This window comes from Dermacentor variabilis, chromosome 1 (assembly GCF_050947875.1).
Source record: "Dermacentor variabilis isolate Ectoservices chromosome 1, ASM5094787v1, whole genome shotgun sequence".
NCBI lineage: Eukaryota > Metazoa > Arthropoda > Arachnida > Ixodida > Ixodidae > Dermacentor > Dermacentor variabilis.
In genome coordinates this window covers 66,081,739-66,105,610 of record NC_134568.1, presented here as the reverse complement: position 1 = coordinate 66,105,610, position 23,872 = coordinate 66,081,739, and the positions used below count along the sequence as shown (strand labels likewise).

The following is a 23,872-nucleotide window of genomic DNA, read 5'->3' as shown; positions in this document are numbered from 1 at the left end:
CGCAATCCTCGGACACGCGGCTAAGCATTTCGCGCCTAGGGAGTCTCCGACTCAGCGATCAAGCACATTACGTGCGGTCATCTTGGACCCTCGCCTAAGCATTTTGTACATCGGCACCTCGAACTGCGCGAGTAAGCGCATCGAGTGTCGACTCCTCGAGCCTGCAACTAGCCATTTCCTGCGTCGGCATTTCGCACTGTGCGAATAAGGGCATCGAGGGTCGACTCCCCAAGCCTGCAACTAGGCATTTCGCGCGTCGGCACCTCGGACTGCACGAATAAGCGCATCGAGTGTCGACTCCCCGCGCCCGCCACTAGGAATTTCGCACATCGGCACCTCGGACTGCGCGAATAAGGGCATCGAGGGTCGACTCCTTGAGCCCGTGACTAGGCATATCGCGCATCGGCACCTTGGGCTGTGCGGCTAGGTACTTCGCGCGTCGGCACCTCGAACTGTGCGACTAAGCACATCGCGTGCCGGCTCCTTGTATCTGCGGCTAGGCATTTGGCACATCGGCACCTCGGACCCACAACAAGCATATTGCGCATTCACTCTATTGTCATATTGTCACGATAGCTCATAACAATATCTATCATACCACTCCTTCATAAAGAAAGCCTCATCATAAGCTCTTTTCACTAGGCCCCTTGGGCTGGCACAGACACCTGGCTGCAGAAGTGATTGAGGCATCATACAAAAGTACAATTATGGAAAGCACCTAGCAGCTGCAAATCTGACTGGCTCACTGATCCTAAGTTCTACACCCATTGCCAAGTAAAGATGACTTGGGAGGCTACTGACTCTCAGAGCCTTCATTCAGTAACATGGTCAACTCCACCAAAAGAAAGAAAAAACGCCTCACTGATTGTACTGGAGATTGCTATCAATTGGGCAGCCTGTGGGTACAGGCTGCCTGAATGTATGCTGGAACTATATTCATGCCCACACAGAGTTCTGCATGTCACTTAGTTTGAATTTTAGGCACCATGCTCTTTTTAGAGCAGCAATAGCAAAGAATGCCCTATATAAAAAGGGGGGGCGGGGGGGGGGGGCGTCCACACCAGACCAGAGGCCACATGTACAAGAAACCCCACATTTTCTCAAAGCTGCCTTTCTGCTCAGTTTCTGGAGCTGATTTCTTTGTTACTGTTTAACATATTTTGACTCAGTGTTCTTTTTTTTTTTTTAAGTCACATTTTTTAGGCTACAATGCATATCGTGACATTCTCGCTTTCTTATCTTGACCCTTTGTAAGTTAACAATATCGCTATTAGTCTACCCCAAAAGTGTGCCTGATGCGAAGGTAACATAAAATATGGTACTCCAAAAAATTTGTGTTGCGAAAAAGAAAAATGCAAGAATGTCGCGACCTTCAGCATGCATTTACTATGCAGTCGATACTTAACAAGCCTTCTATCATGTTTTTAATGTTCCCCAGGCTCTCCATAAAGTTAGAGGGAGAAAAATTCTGCTCAATAAAATTGAATAAAATGTTCTCAAGATAAATTGAATAAAATGTTCTCAAGATATCACTCTGAAACTTTTATGGAAGCATCAGGGAGACATCCTAAACATTTGTGCCAATTTTCATCAAAATCCATGAAAAAATAAGGAAGTTGATTTTCAAAGCCACATCCCCCTTAGGGGGGACTCTGCCTTTGAAAACCAAAAAATTGCGAAAAAGTCGATTTTTGGAAAACCACATATTCAGGCAGTATGTCTTATAAACTACCATTTCTCTAAATATCAATGTCTAATTTATCGCGAAACTATTTGAAATAAAGTTTATAACGAGCCGCGGCAGCCCTCGAGCGGCGAGCAAGCACTCAAAATACCCCTACTTGGTGCGAACGCCATTTCTCCACCGCTCCCCGAGCGCCACCGTTTTGGTGTTGTTTTGTTTGTGCATTCTTGTGCTTTTATTTCCCCCACCACCCGCGCCGGCGGCAGCACGGGAGAGGCGTAAATGGCTCATTGGAGGGCTTGCAAGAGCTTTCAAGTTTCCCACGGCTGAGACATGAAGCTGAGATTGGGCGAAGCACGCACTCCTCAAGGACGCAGGGTAGCCCGCAACTCCCATTGGCTGCTGCGTGCGATGACGTAGTGGTCTCCTGTATAATGCATCCGGCCATCATCTGCTTCGGCTCCTCCATCGCCGGCGCCTTTTGTGTGTTCCGCTTGCCATCATCTATCTTTGCAGCCGTTCACATATTCTCAAAGCTTCTACCGTCTTTGCGAGACCATTGTTCCGTTTAGCCTGCCGATTGTTGTGCGGTCGGCCACGATGGGCCCAAAAAAACTCAAGACGCCACACGCATTCGGTGCAAGGAAGCGTTCCATAAAGCTCGCCCATATGGCAAAGCTCGCCACTCGCCCGCGCACCAACGATGATCGCGCCGATGGTTCCTGTGGGACAGCTTCTGCTTCATTATGCAAGAGCGTGGTTGCGTCGACGCTTCTAGTAACGTGACTCCTGCTCCACCGGCGCAAGAATTTGTCGTGACGAGTGCGTCTGGTGTCTCGTGCTCTTTGATAGCGGCTTCCACATCCTCTCTTTCATCTGCCTTGGACAGTGCGATCACGTCGTCCACTGTGCACTTGAAAACACATTTCCTGACATGTGAGGAGAAAGAGGCGGCAAATAAATAATGCGCTGCTGTGCAGCAAGGACTTGCCGCTGTGTCAGCGACGGAGCAAAAATTTAAAGCAATGGAGCGCGATCCTAAAGCTGCCACCGCTACAACTGAAGGTGAAAAATTTCTCCTTGTGCAAATCGATGACCTAGGCGACCTGCTATCCAGGACCCCGTGCCAGCGATGCTTCGCGACTGCGATGAAGGTTCAAGGAGGCACCGAACTTGGACTTGCAACGAAACTTGAGCTGCTATGTTTTCATTGTGGAGTAGTTGTAAGCTCGTGGAGTTCTGCTCATCAGGATGACTCAACGGCCTCTGACGTGAATATAAGAGCCATTGTGGTAACAAAACAGATAGGGAAGGGACAAACAGCCCTCAATGACTTTTGGGCAGCGATGGAGCGTGTCCCATCGTGGCCTGCATCATAACACTTTTCAGAAGCATTTGAAGAAATTCAGGGAACCATAGAGACAGTGCATAGACAAGTTTTATAGAGAATCTGCTTCTGCTGTGAAAACCACCTATAAGGAAATGGATCCTTATTTCAGCAGGGATATCACAGTAAACTTTGATGCAACATGGCACAAGCGTGGCCAAACGTCCCATATTGGAGTTGGTGCAATAATTGAATATCATACAGGCGGGCCTCATCTTGGACCATTGTTTTATTGAACTAGTGCCTTGGTTGCCAAGTAGGACCAAAGCCTGGACCCAGGCTATGCAAGCTGGCAGGAGGATCATGTGTGCCAGAAGAACACTAAGTCTGGGAGGATGGAGGTTGAGGCAGCTGTCATCCTTTTCTCAGGTTCAGCGCTAAAGCACAACCTCCGTTACACAACGCTCGTGTCTGACGGAGATAGTGCCACCTTCTCTGCCCTTGTGCATTGAAAATGTTTACGGACCTGTCCCCATTTCAAAAGAGGAGTGCCTGAACCACATCCAGAGAAGAATGGGGACAGCACTGCGCAACCTTGTGCAGAAAAGTGACCGGGCTTTAGGAGGAAAGGGCAGGCTGACAAAAACCCTCATCTACAAGTTGACTGACTATTATGGCTGGGCCCTACAGAACAATTCCAACGATGTGGCTGCAATGCAGCGTGCAGTGATGGCATCGTACCACCACGTGACATCAACGGACGAGGATTTTCACCACAACTTGTGCCCTGAGGGTGCAGACTCGTGGTGTCGTCATAACGCCAGCTCTGAAGCATCCGTACAATCTTCCAGGCTATGTTGCAGAAGCACTGCTACCTGTTTATGAGCGCCTCTCACAGGATTTTCTTCTGCAACGCTGCCTGGGAGCAAAGATGCAGAATGCATCAGAATCATTTCACTTCGTGCTGTGGTTCCTGATGCCCAAAGAGCAGTATGCGCCGCTGATTGCTGTGGAGACTGCACTTCACGAGGCAGTTTTAAGATATCCTGGCTGTCAGAGGGCCACCTCAGAGCTATGTTCATCAGTGGGGCTAACAGCTGGTCACCTGGCCATTCAACGGGAAGCCGAGAAAGATTCTCTGCGCTTGAAAAATGCCATGAAGTGATCACAAGAGAAGGTGGAAAGGCGGCAAAAGAAGAGAGTGCCTAAGGATATCTCCATTACGCTGCAGGGTCATTTGAGACCAATATATGTTCTCAAAACTTTCAAAGCTAATTTTCTCAAAATGACTTTTTTGGCTGGTGAGGCTCCTTGTTCAAGCGATATCTCTGTAACCGCTCATCAGATTTCCAGAAGTTTTTTTTATTATTATTGTGTATCTGAATTAATTTCTGAGGGCAAGACAAGCCCCTTTTTTTTTCATATATTATGTCTGTGATTTGTGATATTTAATTAAAATTTCATTGATAAAATCTTAATCACCAACACTGAATTCGGGGGTCTGCTAAAATTTTTCAGCAAGGAAATAAAAAAAAAAGGGGCTCTGTCTTGCCCTGAGGTATCCATCTGGGAATCATCATAGTGAATTTCACAGTTGCAGCACCTTTTGAAAATTCTCCAGGCCTGGAATGAGAAAACCATGTGCACCATTGTGACATATTGATGTAACTTTAGAGCCAGTGAACATAACTGCGTGAAATATTGTAGTCTTACTGATGCTTTTGCTATGAGTGTATCCTGAAAGTTTCATTAAGATATCTGAATAAACAAAAAAGTTGGTATCGGAGGGTAGCCTCCCCACTTAAGCTGCAAGCCAGCTTTTCCACCATCCCCTCTTCTCAGCAAACACCTGCATGAGGCTGACGTAACGCACAGCTTCTGCCACTGTTGGGCCTGAATCGCCCATGCTGTCGCTTTCCATGCCCTCATCACTGGTTAGGTGACACTTCAGCAATAACACAGTCAACAATGGCGAAAAGTCAGACCTCGAAAAGTTGAACCTCATAGCTCACATCTTTTCGTGGTCCCAGCAGCACTGCCGAGCGTCTGCTCCTGCGCATTCCTAATGCCGCACACCATAGTCAATGGTAGATCCTTCTCGCATGGCAGCGCCGACTTCATGCCATGTTCGATAGCACCAACGATGTCCAATTTTTCTTTTATGCTGAGCACCTGGCTTTTGTCCAAGCTTCGGCATGATGCGAGTCCTAGCTTACATGAAGCCACAACATGGGCCACTACTAGCCAGCCACAACGCTCTCTGGCTCAGCGCCATAGAGTTTCTCACTATAACACCTAGAGGAAAATCTGGCGCCACCGTCTATGGGAGTTTCTTGAGGTGGCACCAAGCCGTCATGGGAATGACTGTATATGTCTCTGCAAGGCTCGTGTTGGCTGGTGTTGTATGAGGCTTCGTCTAAAACGTGGATATGGCTATACAAATAACGCGTTCTCAAAGTAAAATCTTCATAAAATGTTTCCATTCATGCATATTACATCTTTACTCACCTACAATGCATGACCAAGCGAAGAAAAGTAAGAACAGACGACAGACTGTTTCAAAGCGATCGCGAACCTTGTCGTCTGTCCTCCAACTTTAGCGGCCCGCTGATACTTTTTACGTAACACATAATCTTACATGCAATAACGAGTTCTCATAGTTAAACAAAACATGTTTTTGCGTAATAATAAAACCAATACAGCTTTTCACGTGCTGTTTTAGTAGAAAATGAATCGCTGTGACAGACAGAACAGTGCTTGCCAAGCGTGTCTTCAAGGTGTCCTGTCTCTCCGAGAACGGTGCCAATCCGAAGTCACAATATACCAGCATTCCCATGCACACCACAGCGCAGCACCGCCAGATTTCCCTCTAGGTAATATAGTGAGAAACTCTATGCTCAGCGCCAAAGTGATGTTGATGTTAATGTGGCTTCACCATTCCAAGTGCCCTGTGCGTTTTCCCCCTATGACGCCGTTGTGATCTCTGATGCTTGTTCTTCTGCATGGTCGAGCTACCGCCGTGATTGCGCTAGGAAAAGTGCAGACAATACGTGTTAAACTATATGTACGCAATAAGTTGGTACGGTTTTTGCAGATACAAAATGCATTATGTTCAATGGCCGCTGTGTCGGGGATTTGACTTTACTACTTTTAAAACGAAACTACTATTTAAGCGCGTACCGTTTAATGAGGTTTCACTGTATTGGCAATGAAAAATCGCTTTTGATCCCCTTTGCGGTGCTCCCACTCCTCCTTGTCAGAATTGTTAGCAGTGCCACAGGTGTCGGAGTAGTTAAACATTTTGGCTACCGTTAGGTTTGCCGTGTAGCAACAAAATTTGTACGAGTTTAATAGAGTTTGTGAATTTTAAAAGGCCATCATCTTGATAGCCATTGAAAAGGACCCATGAGCTAGTGATCTGCCCAGGTCATGCTTGAATTGTAAGTGACCTTCCCTGATTGGGATCTGTATGCGCAGCCTGTGCGTGCTACCATCGGACAGCCCGCCACCAAGCCTGCATGCATCTGTAGGGGGAGCACCTTCACGCTTCCTGGCTTCCGGAGGTGGGGCCCTTTCTGGGGCCAGCTCTGGGTCTCGGGCTCCGGCTGCTGTGGCTGCAGCCCCTCAGAAGCCCCCACCTCCAAGCCGCCTGAAGGGCAAGCGAGGTGCATGCCCGAGCCTGCCCAACCAGCCGAGCGAGGCCTCGGCCCACTTCATGTTTGAGCTAGCCAAGACTGTGCTGACCAAGGCCGGTGGCAACTCGAGCACGGCGGTTTTGTTCACCCAGCCCTCGGCCAGCCAGAACCATCGGGGCCCCCACCGAGCACTGCACATGTGCGCCTTCCAGATTGGCCTCTATGCATTGGGCTTGCACAATGCAGTCTCCCCAAACTGGCTGTCACGTACCTACTCCTCACACGTTTCCTGGATCACAGGTAGGCCAACCTTTTAACTCCTCTTTCTCTCACCCATACTGGAATCGGCATACACAGGAGATGGAACAGAACATAAAAGCAAACATAATGGGTACCTATCTACAGCTGAATTTTTCACGTGAAAGGAGTTAAATGGTAGGCTCCATTCATGCGAATGTAAAGAAACCTTGAAACTTGCAACTAACTGAAAGTTCTTTTTGATAGAAGTGCCTGAAATATCACATTGCGTTAGAGAAAATGGTGACAGCTTAGTAAACCCAGAAAGGAATGCCTGTAAGGAAGAAATTTAAAAATAAGCATTTGCAGTATCTTCTTTAGTTTGACTTCTGTTAATTTAATTTTGATCCTTATTATGCCTAAAGTGAGGCTTTAATTGCCTGTTTTAGGAACCTCAAGCTCACATATTTAGTACCTAAGAATCCTGTTTCTGGCAATTATACCAAATAAGTAATTTGATGCCTTATGGTATGCCATGCTACAATTGCAGTGATCTGGTGACTTCAGTGTGAAGCTTTAACTGTACATGTGATGTACATGTGCTTGAGTAGCAAAAAATTTGCTTTATGAACTGCCGTTGTATTTGACCCAAGGGCAAGCCATGGAAATTGGCAGCAGTGCACTCATGTTTCTAATGGACACGTGGGAGGGCCACCTGACACCCCCGGAAGTGGCGTCTCTAGCAGACAAAGCATCGCGAGGCCGAGATCCAGCCATGGTGCGGGCAGCTGCACAGCTGGCTCTGTCCTGCTTGCCGCATGCACACGCTCTCAACCCCAATGAAATCCAGCGAGCCCTCCTCCAGTGCAAGGAGCAGTCAGCTGCTGTGCTTGAGCAGGCATGCCTTGCGGTGGAGTCGGCTGCCAAGGGAGGCGGCGTTTACCCAGAGGTTCTCTTCGACGTTGCTCGTCGATGGTATGTTCGTCATAAGCTTGCAGTGTGTGTGCAATGTTTTTGGGCTTACCTGAATGTGATTTTTGCTGAATATTGTGAAATATGTAATACCCCTGACACACGGGCAAAACTAAAGTCCTTTCCAGTAAACCCCTTTTGCTACTCTGAAGGACCCTTTGCAGAAAGGAGTTGCGCCGATGACACACGGCACCGCACTGAACTTCTTTAGGTAGTTCCTCAGATGAACGCCGCAAGAAAAATAGCGCTGGCTGTTAAAGCCACAAGAGAGAAAACATTTTTAAAAAGCTGCGTATTTAATTACACTTAGCTGCTGTAGAACCTAAAAATATATTTTTTCATTGTTGATGGCTAATAATGCTTATAGTCGTTTATTTTATTCGCGTTTTTGCGTTGTTAGCAGCCATTTAACTTGGTCCAGCAACTGTGTGCAGCCGGTGTTTTGCTGTGCGTACTGTTTATTCTGGTGATGCCCACGTTTCTGTCGTCCTTTTTCACGTCTTTGTCGTCCCTTCCTTTGTGCGCGCAGGCGTAACACGTTTTATTCAATATGTTATTTCGGCAACTGTGGTTTCTTCTGGGTATTTCCTGCGGGCGCTGATTGTGCAGTCTCCATCTCGCGACATGAACACACCACATGCGCGCAGCAAACGACGACGACACTGCCGGAATTCAACATGGCTGCACTAGCGACATTATGCGAGCGTTTGAGAGTATAGCTAGAGGAAATATTCACTATTCGACAAATTGTATTACCGCTAACAATTAAAACATTTTCGCAAGGTAAAAAAAATACCTATGGGCACCGTAGTTGTGTGGCAGGTTTCCTTCTATTGACGAGTTGTGGACGCTGTGTGCGAGAGTGACTCCTTTTCCGCTCGAAAAGTAGTTGCGCGATCTCCTTTCCCGAAAAGGAACTTCGCCGTAAAGGAGATACTCCTTTGTCGTGTGTCACTGCACTTGAACGCCTTTCCGGTAGATGTCCCCTTACCTAAAGGACTTTAGAGTGCCCGTGTGTCGGGGGTGTAAGTTGCAGAGCGGGGGGGGGGGGGGGGGCTGTATTCTTCTGGCTTTTAGTGAAGGGCAAAATTTTTTATACACTTCAGATACATCTCAAAGGGTATGTTTAGCCCAAGTCATTCTTGGCTGAGGCTTTTTATTGTTGTTGTTGTTGTTGTTTATTTGTTTGTTTATTTATTTATTTATTATAAAGTTGTATTTGAACCTTTGAGGGTCACTATCACGCATGTACAATGGCAACCACAGAACACCGCCTAACATCTTGTCAGAGATGCTGTTACCTCCCGTGAGTTCTTAAAAAAATATTTACCATAGGGATGTGCAAATACTCTATCACCAAACCAAATTGAATAGTGAACAATATTGACTATTCGATTTTTTTAATATTTGATATATTCGGTGTAGAGACCCACGCAGTGGCACATGTCGCGAGTGCCGTGGATCCCCTTGTGCTCAATGCTGCCGAAGCGAGCGTTTCACTTTGTTTTCGGCACAAAAGAAGCGCTGAGCGCTCCGCAGGCAGGCTACTCCAGCTGATGTGACAGTGGACTTTGTAACTGCGAGTACTCCCCGACGTCACCTCGTGCAAGGATTGGCCAAATTCAAGAATAGCACACACAGCATTCAAATGACGCAATTCGCAGAAAGGCACCTCTGTCGGTACAATTTTTGTCTGGGTCGAAACGACCACTAGAAAAAATGCAGCACAGACAGAGGGAACGGCAACGAAAAGAGCGTGTATCTTGTAAAGTGAAAAAGCATGTGTGATGATCGATCCTATTAGCTGCAGGTTTTATAATTGTTTCTTCCACCATGTTTTTCAATTTTTTTTTTTTCTGCCATAATGCTGGAGGGATGAAGAGCAGCAGCAGCAAGTGAATTCCCCTTCATGCTGCCTCTCACTTCAACATGAACTAGGCATGGGTAAACAAAGCACACACGAAGCTGTCAAGCCATGTCAGCCCACCTATACCTTGCACTCACTGCAAACTATCTCCAAGATAGTTTGCGCACGCAGCTGAGTGCGCACGCGGCTGCACTCAGCTGCGCCATGCGCCTCCACAGCCAGACTAGAAGAGCACATGTGCACTAACCTGCCCCTCCCACTCCCCGCCTAATGCACATTCACTTCCCCCCACTCACCCTGCGCCCTTCGATGCGAGAAGACTCCTCGCATCAAGCCAGCATCCTTCTCGACTCACCCTCGCACACACTCCCTCGCAACTACAGCTGTTACCTCCCATGAGCTCTTAAAAATATATGGTACAGTAGGGATGTGCAAATACTCTATCACCAAATCAAATTGAATAGTGAACAATATAGACTACATTTGAGTTTTTGAATATTTGATATATTCAGCGTAGAGACCCGTGCAGTGTCGCGCGTCGTGAGTGCTGTGGAGCCCCTTGTGCTTGATGCCTCTACTGCCCGCGGCTTCGATCTTATCGTACTTTTTCCTTTGTACAGAACCTCACAGCTACTTCGATGTTAAAGAGTAGGGGAGAATTTGCCTGGAGTGTCCATATAGTTGCTATCACAATAAGTATTGCAGTCAACTCTCATAACAACCGACCCTGATAATCCGACAAAAAACGTCCGTTTTATCCGAATTATTACACGCCTCACTTCCGAAACTTTTGTCGTAATGTCTAATAACTTTATTGCAAAGCGTGAGTTACGATTGTTAAAAGTAAAAAACAAAAGTCGCAGTTTCACCCGAAAGGCGAAGCATCGATTGCCATAGCAAATTAAGCAAGATAAGTGCAGCAGCAGCACCAAGCGAATTGACCTTCATGCTGTCTCTCACTTCCACGCGAAATAAACGTTGAAAGCAGAGCTTGTACGAAGCTACCAGCACTGGGCACACTTTGTCCACATCGCAGATCACTTTCTAGATACGGCAGCTGCGCCATAAGCAGCAGCCGTCAAAGCAGAACCCCTCTCTCTTGCCTCCCCCCCCCCCTCATGCCTCGCAGTCAAAAGAAGAGGGCGCGTTGCCGCCCCGCCTTTCTCCCTCGCTCGCGTATTGAGCTATGATCATCCGCTGACCCTAGCAAGTCAGTTGTCAGCCCATGTCAACACGATCAAAGTGTGTTGTATACGCCCGATTTTGAAAAAAATAGCCTCTAATTTCATCCGCTGTAGCCGACATTTCGTTAGTCCGTTAAAACCCAACTGTGTTACATAAATAAAATAGGTAGAACAAACTAAGGCTGAAATATAGTCTGCTATATCCGAAAGCCTCTTGTATGCGGATCCATTGTAATGAGCGTAGACTGTATTTTATGTAATTATGGGGACACACAATGCGCAGCGGCTCGATGCCCCATTTTCACGATTGCTGTAACGGTATATCAACAAATGCGTAAGATGCATTTTATCACTACTAGACAGCCTGAACATGGTAAAATAATTGCCTAAAGGGGACGAGGAAGTAGATGCGGGCCATACAGGCCACACAACACGGGTGCTATTCCATCTTGTGGGGTTCTCCTCCGTGCTCTTGGGACAAAGGAACGACAACACAGTAGTGCAAACAGTCACAAGGGCATTTATTGCACCTTTCATAGATCAATGCCTGCTAGCCGAGTTGCTATCCACAAAACATGCCGATGGGCACGCGACAAATCTAGAAGTCCGACTCACCGCGACCGGATAGCGAGCGAATATGTTCGCCCCATGCTGGATCCCAACGCTTGGTCGTTCGCGTGTACGGTCACGCGAACGGTGGCGCGTTCGAAGGCGGCCACGCGAGACGGTCTCGCAGAAGCTTGGATCGGCGCACGCGCGGCACGGCGCACACGCAGCAGGGCACATCCGCACTGCTTGCTGTCCCGAACCAAAGAGGAAGCGCCTTGTCTTTCGGCGCCCAAGTAACCCCGCCGGTCAGCGGCGTTAGCAGCGCAACACTCGCGCCATCTCTTGTACTGCGCCTCAACCACTCCGACCGCCGCAGGCACCAGGCCACCGTGCAGGAAAACAACATATCAGGGGACGCGTGAGAGTCGCGCATCCCCACAATCTATACCTGTGAGGACAACAATGAAAATAGCGTACTTGTTTCTGTTCTATCTCGATTTGGGCTTCTTAGTCATGCTTCTGATCAGCTACAACTTGCTCAGCTAGTAATTTCAATTGTAGTGATATGTAGTATCAATAGTATTAATATAGTTTACAGAAAAACCTCGTTAAACCATACCCGCTTAAACAGTAGTTTCAATTTAAAAGTAGTAAAGTCAAATCCCCGACTCAGCGGCCATTGAACATAATGTGTTTTGTATCCGCATAAACCGTACCAGCTTATTGCGTACGCATCGGTTAAAACGTAGCGTTTCCGCTTTTCGTCGGGCAAACACGGCGGTGTGTTGTCTCCATAGGTCGGCCTGGTAGAACAACAAGCCTCAGAGATCGGAATACCGGCCTCCAAGCGCCCTGCGCGTTTGCGTGTGAAGCCACATCAACATCAACATCATTTCCGCACCATGCCAGAGAGCGTTGTGGCATCGTGCAAGAGGACTCTCGTCATGCTGAAGCTTGGATAAAAAAAAGACGCCGGGTGCTCAGCATAGAAGAAAAATTAGACATTGTCCGTGTTATCGAATGTGACACGAAGAAGTCAGCGCTGGCACACGACAGGGATCTGCTGTTGACTACGGTGTGTGGCATTTGGAATGCGAAGAAGTTGCTCGGCAGCGCTGCTGCGACCGCGAAGAGATGTCGGCTACGAGGCTCGACTTTTCACCATTGTTGCCTCTGTTGTTGCCGAAGTGTCGGCTAGCAACAGTGATGAGGACGACACGGAAAGTGACAGCACGGGCAATTCAGGCCTGACAGTGGCAGAAGCTGCGCGTTACGTCAGCGTCACGAATGCAATCGTCGCGACGGGAACAGCACCCGGCAATGAAAAAAGGCGCCCTGGGACTTCTGCAGCACTACTGCGCGTATGCACGGAGAATACGTAACGACAACGAGGAATCTGCCATGCGAGTGTTTGCCGAGAAGAGGGGGTGGCTGAAAAGCTGGCACACAGCTTCAGTAAGTTTGAGACCGCTGTCGTCGTGCTAGGCCGCCGCGGCATCAAACGAAAATAACACTTTTATCACGCGAAGTGAATAAATACTGCATGTTTTTTCCCCTTTCATTGCCCTCTCTCCGAGTTCCGTGTTCTGTTTTCGACAGGTAAGTGGGCGATCTCGTGCTATTTCGGTTAGACAGTACTACCGTTTAGTACGTGCTAAAGAGCGCGGTGCCTGGGTTTGAAACCCAGGCATTGCACTCTTTGTAGAGCAGCAGCAAAAAATTCGATACAAAAAGGGGGGGGGGGGGGGGACAAAGGCACACCAGACCAGAGACCACATGTACAAAAAGCCCCACATCACAGAACACCCCAAAGACTACATATTTGGGGCCTTTTATAGAACTGAAGGGAAGGTGAAACTTAGTGAGCCATTTTCTCAAAACTTTTTTTTTTTTTTTTTTTTTGTTTTCTGCTCAGTTTCTGGAACTGATTTCTTTGTTACCGTTCAGCATACTTTTACTGGTTTTTTTTTTTTCACAATTCTTGGGCTACAGTGCAGGTTGTGACAGTCTCGCTTTCTTATTTTGACTTTTTATAAATTTATGATACGACTATTCATCTACCTCGAAAGTGTGCTTGATGTGAAGGTAACGTAAAAAATAACGCTCCAAAAAAAATGTGTGTTGTGAAAAAAGAAAAGCAACACTGTCGCGACCTTCAGCTCACATTTAGCTATGCAGTCAGTACTTAACAAGCCTTCTATTGAGTTTTTTAAGAAAGTTTGAGGGAGAAAAATTCTGCTCAATAAAATTCAATAGAATGTTCTCAAGGTATCATTCTGAAACTTCTATGGGAGCATCAGGGAGACATTCTAAACATTTTATTTTCATCAACATCCATGAAGAAATAAGGAAGTTGATTTTCAAAGCCACGTCCCCCGCGGACTGTGATGGAAGTGCTACGCCAAATGCGCCGAACTTCTCTACGTAAGAAATACTGCTAAATGCTGCACCAAATTGTCTTTTATTACGTGTATTGTGCCACACTTTCGCCGGCCCGCATCTGCTCTGAACATTCGAGCAGACAAAAAATAAAAAATAAAAAAAATCATGTTCTTTGTAGGCGCTCAAGCATATGAGCATATCTGTTACAGGGCCCTGAACCCCTCTCCCTTTCTGTATCCGCCACTGCCTATGGAGAATGCAGCAGTGCTGTGGGGAAGTCTGAATAATCAGAGCAGGTGTAGAAAATTGATCAGTGACGGATATACTGTAAAACCTCATTAAACCATACCCGCTTAAACAGTAGTTTCGTTTTAAAAGTAGTAAAGTCAAATGCCAGACTCAGCGTCTATTGAACATAATGTGTTTTTTATCCACATAAAGCATACCAGCTTACTGCATATGCATCGGTTAAAATGTAGCGTTTCAACCTTTCGTCGCGCAAACACTCCGTGGTACATGATTTCTCGCTGTAAAAAGTGCCAGATATCTGCAGTTGCTTCATGATCATTAGTGGTACAGGCACCGACCGATAAATCAGACACCAGTAATCCGGACATGCTCGGTAATTCAGACAGCTTCGCGGCATCATCAATGGCCCCATAGACTAAATGTGTAAAGACAGCCGCCAGCGCTACATTCATTTTTCCCGACTCCGTCCTTGGCTGTAGTGTACACAGACTCTGCCACCGTTATCTCCTCTGGAAACCTCCGTGAGACATCCAAGTATGGCCTCGGAGATTACACGCTAGATGGAAATCCCTGAGGCCTTGCCTTGGTTGCAGCACTGCGCCTCAAAAACTTAACTGCAAATGCTGATCTTGGAGGCTTTGCCTGAATTGTGAGTTTGCATTAACATCGCGATCATCACATCCATTCCGGCACTGCCGCGCATGGCCCGCTCTTGTTTGTTGAATTTGCCTTTCAAACAGCGTTTCAGCATTCTGTGCTTGCTTGTTTGTATAGTGTGCGTTCCAGAAAGCACTCTGCTGGCTCCAAGAAGTCTTTCTCGTGAAGTTATCGACAGTCTACATCAAATGGCACCAACAGTGCCCTCGCAGTCCGACTCCGAAGGAGTCTAATCCTAATGAGCCCAGCTCCACAACTGAAGAGCCTGAACTGCCGCCTACCACAACGAGCTCAAATGCAGACATCATTGATGGCGTGTTAGGTTGTGGTGTGCCGATTACTGCCGCCGTTACATTTGAAGACTTTGCAGATGTCGGCAGTGCGGTGTCTTGGTGTGACGAACTGAACGATGACGAAACAATCAAACAAGTTCTCCTACCGTCAAACTGCGACTCCAACACGGATAATGATTATGTGCCATGTGCTCCAGAGCCTTCACATGCAGATCTGAGTAGAGCCCTTGCAGTCTTTGCATTGGCGTGCAGGGACAACACTAAACTGGCAGAAATACAGGTGGACTTGGTTGCGCGTAAGTAGAAGTGCATGCAGCAATAAATTAACCACTTTTTCCTTGCACAGGAGCCTTAAGGGGGGGACCCGGGTCATTGGGACTGAAAATCGGCCCAAAATTTGAATTTTCAATTTTTATTTTCCACGTTCCTGACACGTTTCTGTACCTATCTCCGAAATTTGGTCACAAAATGCCACATAGTTATTTCATTATCGTGATCTAAAGATGCGAATCCGCAAGCGTTTCCCTTTAAATTGGAGACAAATCGCACCGATTTTCGTCGCACATAACTCAATAACTACATGCTCTGCCAACACCATTTTGGTATCATTCAAAAGCTCACATTTCTGGCTTTCTTTATTCCTCGGTCGGCAACATTGCCGGCACTACGGTCACGAAAAAAAATACATAAAAAGAAATTAGCGGTGTAGCGCTATTATTAGAGAGTTTGAGCATGTGACCAAGATGGCTAGTCATGATTGCCTTCAAGGGCCACGAGCGCTCAAACGACGAAAATAGCCGCCATTTTGTCTTAGTCTCGCGACCACGACGTTGGATATGCTGGAGGTCCAACAAAGTTTCGTTCCGTGAATCGTCACGGGTTGAAACATACAAGGAGCAATAAACTTCCAAAAGCGATTCCATCATCGCAGTCGGCACAGGATACCTGGCAGCTCACCACTGAAGTTGTACCGCCACCAAACGGCAACATCTCAACTGCTTTGCCGGATCATGCATATCCACACACCAGTTACACTCGCGTGAAAATTAAACACGGCTGTCGTAACTAAAGAAGTGGATAGGATAAGAGCACATGAGAAGCTACGGTCGACAAGATGGCATCTACGACGGTCACGGACCGAATGATTCGGCGCTTTGTTGAAGAGCCCACTCCTGATAGTGCAGCAGCCTCAGTCGCAAAGCCTGCTACTCCGTACGGTGTTGTCGGACTTCCAGCAGGGAACAATCTTCGCGGCGTTTTGACATGAAATACTTGCGGTGGTTCTGCGTAGCTGGTGTGGAGCGATCAGGATTATGGTCTCGCTTTTATGGTTTACAGTTTGCGAGATCTGCGGTGAAGTAGCGTCAGGATGGAGCTTGTTGGGAATTGAGAGCCCGAAAACGTGTAATCCTTTTGAAGTGAACATACTCACAGTGCATGCTATGTCGCCGAACGGCAACGGCCAAACGGCCATGAATTATACCTCGTGCCTATTGATGGCCTTTGGCGCTGTTTTTTCAAACTTTCTTTCAATATATCGGTTGGGAAATGTTTTTTGTTGTTTTCTCAAAACCACAATTTTGATGATGATACCGTGTTAAAGGTGCATTATCTCTGCTTCTGCTTGTGATATCACTGTAATTCTTTTTTTTTTTCCAGAAAGGCAAAGCTGTGTAGAGTGCGAATAAGTGAGATAACATTGCTGTATTAATTAGAAGATTTTTGAGAAATGTTCCTTTTTTTTTTAGCAGTTAGATGGATTTCTCTCACTCAAGTTTGCAATGTTCTCATTTGATATAAGATTGGGTTAGAACACCATACTTGCTTATTTGCACTCTTTGTTAGTTCCACATCACTTTCGTCTGTCAATATTTATTACACCATGTATAGTTTGGTAGATAGCTCACCTCCAAGCAAATTATGCAATAAAGCTGAATTTCTCCAATTTCTGGAAAGTTATTTACTCTGCAAGAAAACTGGATGTATATTTAAAGCTAGCACATTGAAATACATAAACTCTGCAAGTTTCATCTAAATTGACAAAGAATTTTTTAAAAAGTTTTCAGGCGCATGGCCCCCCCTTAAAACGTAAATAAAATAATCTTATTTGGATACATTCGTTTTTTGGCCATTCGATAGTTCTGACTTATTTACGTTTCCCATGGAGTCCGAATTATCAATCGTCGACTGTATCTGCATGCCTCTTATTAGTGTTTGACATCTGCTGTGCGCAGTTTCGAAGTAATTATTTTATATATTTATGCTGATGCACAACTGTGAGGGCACACCTATTGGCATGCTTTTGCGTATGGCACATTTTATCACAACTTGGTGGCCTGGACATAGAAAAAAAATGTGAAAACAGAACAAGGAACTAGATACGAGCATACAAGCTACACAGCACAGACGCTATTCCTCTGCCTGCGAGGACAACAAAAAAGTGTCCTTGAATTGGGCGGCTGTTTGTATCAACTTATGGGCATGAGTTTAGCAGATGAAATGCTTTAACAAATCAAATGTATAGCAGATCGATAATGAAGCCAATGACAGCTTGGGAGGAATGAACTCTTTATTGAAATGCAGAATTAACTGTGAATTCAGGTGAAATCTGCACTTATCGTAATCTTTTTATCTAATAAGGAAATGGAACGGCAAGTAGAAGAAAGAAAGTTGCATCCTAGTATAATAAATAATGAGTGCGATTTTCCAGAAAATACTCATTTATGCAGCGTCTTTTTCCGTTAACTGCATGTGAAGCTTCCTCTTTGCACCGGAGCAGTAAGTTACTGCTCCAAAGCATTGTTTCCTTTCTCCAAACTGCAAATTTTCCTGCTTTAAAAGCATTATTTCCTCTCTGAACTGTGCTTTCCTGTTCCAAAAACTGTTCCAAAAGACCAAGTGTTGCTTCCATCACTGTCTGAAAAAAAAAAAATGGTTTCTGATATGACACTTGGAGAATTTATGTCTGCAGTAAAAAAAATTGACACTCATAGCGTTAAATTATAAGTGCCGATGACAATGTATCTGGGTGGTGGCACTGTATACATCTGATCAAATGGAGGCCTAAAAGGACATTACACTTTTTAGGCATTGAATACACTTGAATAAGGGTAGAAATCTTTTTTACAGTGGAGTACTTCCATTCATTCAGCTTCTCTCATGCCTGCACTCAGGTTCGAGCTGTATGAGGAAACCACCCAAGGGTCAGGAGATGCTCCTGCCTCTGGAGGAGATGCAGCGCCTCGTGGGAACTCTCCCCCGAGCCTGGCTGCACCATCTTTGGAAGGAAATGGGTTGCCTGATGTGGCAACACCATTTGTCATGGAAAGCCTGGGCCCTGCTCCAACACCTCAGCTTCCCATGGTTCCACCACTTCAGTACACACTGCCGTACCGAACCCCCCACTACCCGTATCTCAGTGGCCTTCCAACTTTCCACCACCCTCACTTGCTGGTCACCCAGCACCCAGCCTACCTCCAGGCTCCACCGACCTACCATTATCCTCCCCTGCCCAGCCACGCCCAGTTTTATGCGGCTGCCAGTCGGCATGGTGCTCCTCCGCAGGCTCCGCCTCCGTACACCCATCAAATGATTGGTGTGCACGTGACATCAATGGCTCGGGCTGTGCTACCAATGGCCCCTCCACCTCCAGCACCTCCGCCACCCCCAGCTGCTCCTCAGCAGGGACAGGTGCACCAGGTAAGTCCCCTTTTGCCATTCCTTTCAGTGTTGTATATAATGTGCACTTACAGTCACCAAGACTTTAAAAGCTGCCGCAAGGAAAAAAAGATTTTAAGAGAAGTCAGCAGTCCAATGAAATGAAACTAGGAGGAAAGTAATTTTCTGAAATTTTACTTTGCTAGCCACCTAATACTTTGCTAATGCACTTATTGCTTAGTGTTGTGCTCCAGTGCAGTAATATCTGCTCGAAATATTTTACTGATTCTGTGCTTTGGGACCAACTCAACTACGTGACAGCAGTATACGAACAGAGATGCAAGCGCGTCATGACGACCAAGCTCTTTGAGGTCACAATTACTTGTCTTAGTAACAGGAAAGGCCATGTAAAATGGGGGAAGAATTGTATATCTTTTGTCTGACAAGAGCTTTGTGAACCTGCAGCATTCATGACACTGACCTACTCCATGTTGTATCTGCAAGTCTATGAAATATATTGCAACATGAAGATCTCGCTGTGCTTTAATAACCATAAATGAGTCTGCATCTTCCAGCGTCTTGCACTTCTTCCCTCTCTTCCTCTCTAAAATCGCACAGGCATTTTCCTCGACATTGCGCTTCGCACATCTAGTACCCGCAGTAATATTGACTGTTCTGTTTACAGTTACAGTAGAAGCTTGTTCAAACGCTTTGGGAAAGAATGAGAGAAAAAGTATGCTAACTGGGAAAACATGCAATCCAATGTTATAAGAAATTCACCAGTCTCAACTGCAGTTGACATCTATATACAGTCGAACCAACTTATAATGATACCGGTTTTAACAATATATCGGTTATTGGGGGCCAGGACTTACGGAGTCGCCATCTGTCGGAAGCGCCTTCCTTGCATAGTATGGGGGATAACACGGCGCGCTCCTCACAGGTTTCACTTACGGCACTCAATAAAAACACCACGTGACAGCCCTCCTGGACATTTCTCTAAGTACTCTCAAAACGAGGGAAGCTTTGGCTGTAGATATAATAATCTTGGGCAAACTGAAAGCACAGAATCGTTTACAGACTCTTATCTGTTTACGAATACGTACAGTGAACGCCACCGCGTGCAGTCGCCGCAATGGAGTCTCCCGAACCGGCTTCTTGCGTGAAAGGGGTAGGCAAGCGCTGAGAGCAAACTATGTGAAGTATGTTCTTATAGTGGGCTGTCCGTATAACCAAATGGAGCGGCATAACAGAATGAAGCCTCAATAGAGCGATCGCACGGGTTTGCAGCAACCGACTGCGCGTCTGCGTGCATATCTACGCACAATGTTTCGCTTTCGCTGCGTGCCCATTTTCACACCGTGCCGCGAGCTTTAGGCCGCAGAATATGAGCATTTGACAGTTCACAAGCAACCATTTTTGCCTGGACTCTATTAGAGCTGTTCAAACATAATTTTATTATAGAGACTTCGACGTCTAGCTATGGCGACTGTGATGTGCCGTCGTGACGATTCAGTCTTTTTTTGTCTTCTAAATTCTTGGAAATTTCAATATTATTACTCAAGTTTCGTCGCACTGTATGTTTATCGGTCTTCTCAGCGTGCAATTTCTGGCTGGTTCTTTTTCCTAATCCAGTGTATTTATTCGTAACACGAACATGACCATATGCCATGCCTTTTTTAAAGGTGCTTCTTACCACTCCCTTCCCATTCCAGTCAACTTGCCGGTATCTAGCATCAACAGATTCATAGACCAAACCATCACGACATTAGCTGGGCGGCGGGCGCGAGAGAGCGTCTCAGTGTGCATTTTCTGCTACTCACCAAACATCGCAGCCCCAGCGCCGTAGCCGAAATCTTCCTCGCGCCTGTGATTGCTGCATACTCGAGTTGTATACAGTTGCATACCCGAGCCAAGCTTCACACAGCTTCTTGTCCTGCGGCTACATGTGAATAAGGCTGACATCGGGCTCCGTTGCGTATGTCCAGCACTGTGGCACCGAGCAGTAACCTACCATGCTGCGCGCCTCCAAAAGCAGCCACTACCTATTAAAGTGCTTTCAAATATCCTCAGACAAACACCCAAGGCAGGAAAGCCTCACCACTTAATCAGAACCGCAGTGCAGGTGAGACTTTAAACTTCCGTTTTCAGCTCGCTTCGGCGCTTCTGAAGCAGCCTATGCGGCCGCTGTGTCCACGTGACACCTCATGCCATATCACGCCGACGGTGGCGCCAGCTTTTCCAGTGATGGAGCTCACCCCCAAAAACAATGAGAAGCTGCTGCACCGTCAACTTTTGTATGTGTTCCATGATCAAATAACCCGCTTACTACAATGCCCCGATGCCGCATTATCGGGTAAAAAATTATCTGGTTTTACGTGCAAAAACCACTTTCTGATTGTGAGGCACGCCGTAGTGAGGGACTCCGGAAATTACGACTGACAAGGGTTCTTTAACAGGCACCTAAATCTAAGTGCACGGGTGTTTTCGCATTTCGCTCGCATCGAAATGCAGCCGCTGTAGCCGGGATTCGATGCCGTGACCTCATGCTTAGCAGTCCAACACCATAGCCACTAAGCAACCACAGCGAGTACTGCATTATCGGTTATAATGATGAAGTCTGGCTGCTGGGTGTCCAAGCTGAATGGTAGTGAAATGCGAAATTCTTGTAAAGAAAAAACAAAACAAGAAATTCGAGCCGCTGCTCCAACAGCCACTGCACGCTAGTTTTCCAGCCATCTCCGCGCGTCTCTCTCCCGTCAGCCATCTACCCCTCCAAACACGAATGGGCTGCATCCATAGCTCTAAGCCGCCCCACCCTCCAAAACACGAATGAACCGTGCCAACTACGCTGCTCACGGATTGCTCGCATCTTGCTCACTTGCTCCTCACTCAGCACAGTTCTGCAAACAACTTAATCGCTCGAATTCGTCTTTGTTGGTTGCTTCGAAATCATCCTGGCCACACGGTTTCTCAGCCTTGTTTGACCAACAGTTGGTTTGACTCGCCGCCGAAACAAAAGATGGCTGATCCCCCCCCCCCCCCCCCCTGTCATCAGCAATGCATGTTACTGGTGAAAAGAAAGGGCACGGCTATAGATGAGGCGATCGTCGCTAACGTACTTGTATCAGATACTGACGGCGACGATGGCAGCGATGATGTGGTAGGCCAGGCTTCGTAAACGTTGTGCTCGCAAGAGTTCCGGCAAATGATTCACTCCCTCCGGGCTTCGTTTTCATGAGGAACCTTCTGCTGCATTATGTGGAGAACCTGGATGCCTTGGAGAAGTATGTCGGCAAGCTTCACGTAAAGCATCCAAGGCTGACGGACATAGGGTTTTCTTGTGCAAGCCACTGAGAAGTATGTGGTGAGATGCTTGTGGCGATCTCGCCTCAGCATTTCTTCTGGATTTCACTAGCTGACAGGCTGACAGGCTGCCACGGCGGCCTTCTCACAATTTTTAAAAGGACCCTTTTGGGACCACCAAAACAATGCCTTGGCGGTGCCCGCATATCACTTGCCACCCATGACCCCTCTTTGCAGTTGTTGTAGCAGTGCCATTCCTTAACGCCGACAGCCGCGGCTTGTTACGCGCAATCGGAGCCCCAAGGAAGCAGTTAAACGAGTGAACACAATCAGCAGCTGGATGGAGAAAGGTAGTGGGGAGGGGCACTGGCCTCCCAGCCATTACAGTTTTCTCACAACAGCTCTGCCATCCCCCTATTTTGATTTTTTTCATGCAAACCGACTATACCAATTATAGGTTATAACAATGGAATTTTCATGGCACCTGAATATTGTTATTAGGGAGTTCGACTGTACCGTATTTACTCTAATATAAGCCGGCCCCGATTCTAAGCTTACCCCCAAACGTCCGAAGCCAGAAAAAAATAAGAAAACTTACCTCAAATGTAGGCCGAACTAAAAAAGTCACAAAATGAAAACAGCATTTTCTTAATATGGAACATGCTGAGCTCACTCTACGTTATCATAGCTGCTAGTCTCGTCGCTATAGCCCAGACCACACACACGCTTGTGGACGCGCGCAAGCATGGGTCCGCACATCCATGCATGCGCAGACAGTGCGGCATGGCTTGCATGCATCAAAACGCAGCGCGATCTCGGTGAACAGCTCCTCTCTGTTATCGCGCACTTATCTTCATTGTCGCTGTCATCTCCTCGTTGCAGCACATGCAAAAAGCGTCTCCCGTTGACCCCTTTAACAACGGACGTTTTTCTCATCGATGCTGAAGTCCCGCCTGGCTTGAACGTTTAATGATGCCTGTGCGGCTAGCACAACTTTTCGTTTGAAAGTGGCACTATAGTGGCATCACCTGTTTGGTGCCATTACGATAACTCCACGCTATGAGTCACGCCGCTCGCCGATACAACACAGGTCAAAACAGCGGTGTCGCTCATATACTTCAGTTGGCTAATGGTGTGGCTAGTAGCAGCTGTGTTAATGACTTTTTTTTGATACCACTGGCTATGCACCATATTTATCATTTTCAATTACAAACGGGCGTGATTTTTAATATCCTCGAATCTAAGCCGGCTCTGGAGTTTGGTACATGATAATTTTTTTTTAAAAAGCTATCGGCCTAGATTCGAATAAATACGGTAGTGAAAAGTGTTGCAGCACGAGACACCAGTGCGCCAATCTGGTGGGTCCCCAGTGGCCCCGAGGCGGGTGGACGTCGTTTTTACAACTTCGGCATTCGCACTCCTCGAATACGGCCTGGGTCAGCAGCTTCTTCGGGTGCATTTTGGGGGGGGGGGGGGGGGGGGGCTTGCCCACTCAGCAAGAATTGTTTCAGCATGAGACACTGATGCATCGAGCTTGTGGGGCCTGAGTAATCCGAGACACGTATTGTCGTTTTCAGACGAATACACCAGAATATGATACATGCCACCTGCAGCAAGGAACAGTGGTTCGTTTGAGTTACAGTTAAACCTTGATATAGTAAACTACAGTACAGTTGACTCTCATTACAACGGACTGATAATCCAACAAAAAACATCCATATTATTCGAAGTCCGTAATATCCAAATTGCCTCACTTTCTAAACTTTCGTCACAATGTCGAACTTCATTGCAAAGAATAAGTGATGAACGTCCTAAGTAAAAAAAAAAGTTGCAGTTTTGCCCAAAAGGCGAAGCATCAATTAATTGCAATAGC

At 46.7% G+C, this 23,872-nt stretch overlaps 1 protein-coding gene across 3 annotated transcripts in view; it reads left to right on the top strand.

The window, feature by feature from the left end:
* The window catches only part of Dora (zinc finger SWIM domain-containing dorado), a 219,791-nt gene that overhangs the window by 157,445 nt on the left and 38,474 nt on the right, over positions 1 to 23,872 (top strand). For all 3 annotated transcript variants that reach the window (XR_012827326.1, XM_075688469.1, XM_075688478.1), the window contains exons 21-23: positions 6,489 to 6,946; positions 7,537 to 7,858; positions 18,210 to 18,735. Coding sequence is in view for 2 of the 3 variants with exons in the window: in XM_075688469.1 (XP_075544584.1) it covers positions 6,489 to 6,946; positions 7,537 to 7,858; positions 18,210 to 18,735 (1,306 nt within the window). In the remaining variant the exon portion in view is untranslated. The remainder of the gene's footprint in view (positions 1 to 6,488; positions 6,947 to 7,536; positions 7,859 to 18,209; positions 18,736 to 23,872) is intronic.